The sequence below is a fragment of the Oncorhynchus mykiss genome, chromosome 11 (assembly GCF_057628025.1).
Source record: "Oncorhynchus mykiss isolate SJ-2025 chromosome 11, ASM5762802v1, whole genome shotgun sequence".
Classification (NCBI taxonomy): domain Eukaryota; kingdom Metazoa; phylum Chordata; class Actinopteri; order Salmoniformes; family Salmonidae; genus Oncorhynchus; species Oncorhynchus mykiss.
In genome coordinates this window covers 81,100,001-81,105,000 of record NC_143032.1, presented here as the reverse complement: position 1 = coordinate 81,105,000, position 5,000 = coordinate 81,100,001, and the positions used below count along the sequence as shown (strand labels likewise).

Sequence of the window (5,000 nt, the reverse complement as noted above, 5' to 3'; positions counted from 1 at the left end):
TGTATTTTATAATATATGTTCTAATCTACTGTATGTTCTACTGTATGTTTTATCTACTGTATATTCTATGATACTGTATGTTCTACTGTATGTTTTATCTACTGTATATTCTATGATACTGTATGTTCTACTGTATGTTCTAATCTGCTGTATGTTCTACATTATGTCCTACTGAATGTTATACATTATGTTCCACTGTATATTCTGCTGTATGTTCTACTGTACGTTCTGCTGTGTGTTCTGCTCTGTGTTCTACTGTGTGTTCTACATTATGTTCTACTGTATATTCTGCTTTGTGTTCTAATGTATGTTCTACTGTATGATCTGCTGTATGTTCTGCATTATGTTCTACTGTATGTTCAACTGTGTGTTCTACTCTATGTTCTTCTGTATGTTCTGCTGTTTGTTCTAATCTACTGTATGTTCTACTGTATATTCTAATCTGCTATATGTTCTAATCTGCTGTATTTTCTAAACTACTGTGTGTTCTACATTATGTTCTACTGTATGTTCTGCTGTATGTTCTACTGTATGTTCTAATCTACTGTATGTTCTACTATATGTTCTATTCTACTGTATGTTCTACTGTATGTTCTAATCTACTGTATATTCTACTATATGTCCTATTCTACTGTATGTTCTACTGTATGTTCTGCTGTATGTTCTACTGTATGTTCTAATCTACTGTATGTTCTACTATATGTCCTATTCTACTGTATGTTCTACTGTATGTTCTGCTGTGTGTTCTGCTGTATGTTCTACTGTATGATCTGCTGTATGTTCTGCTGTGTGTTCTACTGTTTGTTCTACTGTATATTCTGCTGTGTGTTCTGCTGTATGTTCTACTGTATGTTCTAATCTACTGTATGTTCTACTGTATGTTCTAATCTACTGTATGTTCTATTCTACTGTATGTTCTAATCTACTGTACGGTCTATTCTACTGTATCTTCTAATCTACTGTATGCTCTAATCTACATTGTGTTCTGCTGTATGTTCTACTGTGTACTACATTTTGTTCTACTGTATATTCTGCTGTGTGTTCTACTGTATGTTCACCTGTATGTTCTGCTGTATGTTCTACATTATGTTCTACTGTGTGTTTTACTGTATGTTCTACTGTATGTTCTGCTGTATGTTCTGATGTGTGTTCTGCTGTATGTTCTACTGTATGTTCTACTGTGTGTTCAACATTATGTTCTACTGTATGTTCTACTGTGTGTTCTACTGTATGTTCGGCTGTCTGTTCTGTTATATGTTCTGCTGTATTTTCCGCTGTGTGTTCTACTGTATGTTCTACTGTATGTTCTGCTGTATGTTCTGATGTGTGTTCTGCTGTATGTTCTACTGTATGTTCTACTGTGTGTTCAACATGATGTTCTACTGTATGTTCTACTGTGTGTTCTACTGTATGTTCGGCTGTATGTTCTGTTATATGTTCTGCTGTATGTTCTGCTATATGTTCTACTGTGTGTTCTACATTATGTTGTACTCTATGTTCTGTTATATGTTCTACTCTATGTTCTAATCTTCTGTATGTTCTACTGGTTTGATTGAGAATTGAGAAACCTAGACAGAGACAGACACCGACAGACAGACAGACAGACAGACAGACAGACAGAGCGACAGACAGACAGACAGACAGACAGACAGACAGACAGACAGACAGACAGACAGACAGACAGACAGAGCGACAGACAGACAGACAGACAGACAAAATGACCGACAGACAGACAGACAGACAGACAAACAGACAGAGCGACAGAGGTGACAGAGAGAGATAAATATAGAGGACTTCTCGAAAATAGTATCCAATACATTTATTTATCCTGCTGTTGTGATGAAAACAACATGTTGTTTCTCAGGTGTCCTGGAGCTCTTTGCTGTATCTCAGGGTGTCATCGGTATCCGAGGAGTCTACAGTAACAAATTCCTGTCCATGAACAAGAGAGGAAGGCTTCACGCCGTGGTAAGTAGCCTATCAACTACCGCTGTCTGTGTCTGTGATAAGTAGCCTATCAACTACCGTTGTCTGTGTCCGTGGTAAGTAACCTATCAACTACCGTTGTCTGTGTCAATTAACTACCGTTGCCTGTGTCAATTAACTACCGTTGTCTGTGTCCGTGGTAAGTAACCTATCAACTACCGTTGTCTGTGTCAATTAACTACCGTTGTCTGTGTCAATTAACTACCGTTGTCTGTGTCAATTAACTACCGTTGTCTGTGTCCGTGGTAAGTAGCCTATCAACTACCGTTGTCTGTGTCAATTAACTACTGTTGTCTGTGTCCGTGGTAAGTAGCCTATCAACTACCGTTGTCTGTGTCAATTAACTACCGTTGTCTGTGTCCGTGGTAAGTAGCCTATCAACTACCGTTGTCTGTGTCAATTAACTACCGTTGTCTGTGTCCGTGGTAAGTAGCCTATCAACTACCGTTGTCTGTGTCAATTAACTACCGTTGTCTGTGTCCGTGGTAAGTAGCCTATCAACTACCGTTGTCTGTGTCAATTAACTACCGTTGTCTGTGTCCGTGGTAAGTAGCCAATTAACTACCGTTGTCTGTGTCAATTAACTACTGTTGTCTGTGTCCGTGGTAAGTAGCCTATCAACTACCGTTGTCTGTGTCAATTAACTACCGTTGTCTGTGTCCGTGGTAAGTAGCCAATTAACTACCGTTGTCTGTGTCAATTAACTACCGTTGTCTGTGTCAATTAACTACCGTTTTCTGTGTCAATTAACTACCATTGTCTGTGTCAATTAACTACCGTTGTCTGTGTCAATTAACTACCGTTGTCTGTGTCAATTAACTACCGTTGTCTGTGTCCGTGGTAAGTAACCTATCAACTACCGTTGTCTGTGTCAATTAACTACTGTTGTCTGTGTCCGTGGTAAGTAGCCAATTAACTACCGTTGTCTGTGTCAATTAACTACCGTTGTCTGTGTCAATTAACTACCGTTTTCTGTGTCAATTAACTACCATTGTCTGTGTCCGTGGTAAGTAGCCAATTAACTACCGTTGTCTGTGTCAATTAACTACCGTTGTCTGTGTCAATTAACTACCGTTGTCTGTGTCAATTAACTACTGTTGTCTGTGTCCGTGGTAAGTAGCCAATTAACTACCGTTGTCTGTGTCAATTAACTACCGTTGTCTGTGTCAATTAACTACCGTTGTCTGTGTCAATTAACTACTGTTGTCTGTGTCCGTGGTAAGTAGCCAATTAACTACCGTTGTCTGTGTCAATTAACTACCGTTGTCTGTGTCAATTAACTACCGTTTTCTGTGTCAATTAACTACCATTGTCTGTGTCAATTAACTACCGTTGTCTGTGTCAATTAACTACCGTTGTCTGTGTCCGTGATAAGTAGCCTATTAACTACTGTTGTCTGTGTCCGTGGTAAGTAGCCAATTAACTACCGTTGTCTGTGTCCGTGGTAAGTAGCCTATTAACTACCGTTGTCTGTGTCCGTGGTAAGTAGCCAATTAACTACTGTTGTCTGTGTCCGTGGTAAGTAGCCTATTAACTACCGTTGTCTGTGTCAATTAACTACCGTTGTCTGTGTCCGTGATAAGTAGCCTATTAACTACCGTTGTCTGTGTCCGTGGTAAGTAGCCTATTAACTACCGTTGTCTGTGTCCGTGGTAAGTAGCCTATTAACTACCGTTGTCTGTGTCCGTGGTAAGTAGCCTATTAACTACTGTTGTCTGTGTCCGTGGTAAGTAGCCTATTAACTACTGTTGTCTGTGTCCGTGGTAAGTAGCCTATTAACTACTGTTGTCTGTGTCCGTGGTAAGTAGCCTATTAACTACTGTTGTCTGTGTCTGAAATGACACCCTATCTGCTTTATACTGTTAGTGGACTACTTTTGCGACCATTTTGGATACGGACATTGCATTTTGAAGGAGAGGCTAGCCCAAGTTAGGAAGGCTTCAGGGCGTCGTACGCGGCCCAATATGGATCCCATTTTATATCTGAGGAGAGGCGTGCAGAAACTACATCGTTTATTGCATTGTAGTGAACTTTGCCTGAACACTAAGACACATCTTGAGAGTTGCAGATGTCCCCCTTTTTTTAAATGAATGACTTCATATCTGCACTCTGCAGCCAGCCAGCCAGCCAACCAGCCAGCTAGACAGACAGACAGACAGACAGACAGACAGACTGCTGCTTGTAAGCAGGCCAGTCAGCCAGCCAGGCGGACAGTCAGCCAGCCAGACAGCCAACCAGCCAGCTAGACAGACAGACAGACAGACAGACACACTGCCGCGTGTAAGCAGGCCAGTCAGCCAGCCAGGCGGACAGCCAGCCAGCAAGTTCCTCTGTTCCGTTGACAGTCGGCAGTAGGAAGCCTGGGCTGACAGGCTGGGTAGATAGATACAAGCCTCTCCCTATATACATGTGTTAGAAAATATTAGTCCAGAGAGAGAGAGAGAGAGAGAGAGAGAGAGAGAGAGGGGAGGGTGGGGTGGGGAATACAGGGAGAGAGAGAGAGAGGGGGAGAGAGAGAGAGAGAGAGCAAGAGAGAGAGGGGAGGGTGGGGAATACAGGGAGAGAGAGATAGAGAGAGAGAGAGAGAGCAAGAGAGAGAGGGGGAGAAATACAGGTAGAGGGAGAGAGACACAGTGACAGAGAGAGAGGGAGGCTGGTACAGCTCCATACAGTGAGCTGTATGGATGGATGGATGGATGGATAGAGGGAGGGAGGGAGGGAGGGAGGGAGGGAGGGAGGGAGGGAGGGAGGGGTGGGTGGGTGGGTGGGAGGGAGGGAGGGAGGGGTGGGTGGGTGGGTGGGTGGATGGAGGGAGGGGTGGATGGAGGGAGCGAGGGATAGAGGGATGCACTCTGTGTACAAGCAGGTGAGAATTTTTTCATTTAAATTTTTCAAGGTTCTGGAGGCAGTTCTGCATAGTGGTCTAGTTGGCACAGCCACAAAGTCATAAAATCAGATTTTAAACCTAACCCTATCCTTAACCACACGACTAACCCTAACCTTAACCACACGGC

General features: G+C 42.5%; 1 protein-coding gene across 1 annotated transcript in view; it reads left to right on the top strand.

Moving 5' to 3' along the window:
* The window catches only part of LOC110536655 (fibroblast growth factor 5-like), a 27,716-nt gene that overhangs the window by 5,702 nt on the left and 17,014 nt on the right, over positions 1-5,000 (top strand). Inside the window, exon 2 of the mRNA XM_036936467.2 lies at positions 1,865-1,968. Within this exon, the coding sequence (XP_036792362.2) occupies positions 1,865-1,968 (104 nt within the window). The remainder of the gene's footprint in view (positions 1-1,864; positions 1,969-5,000) is intronic.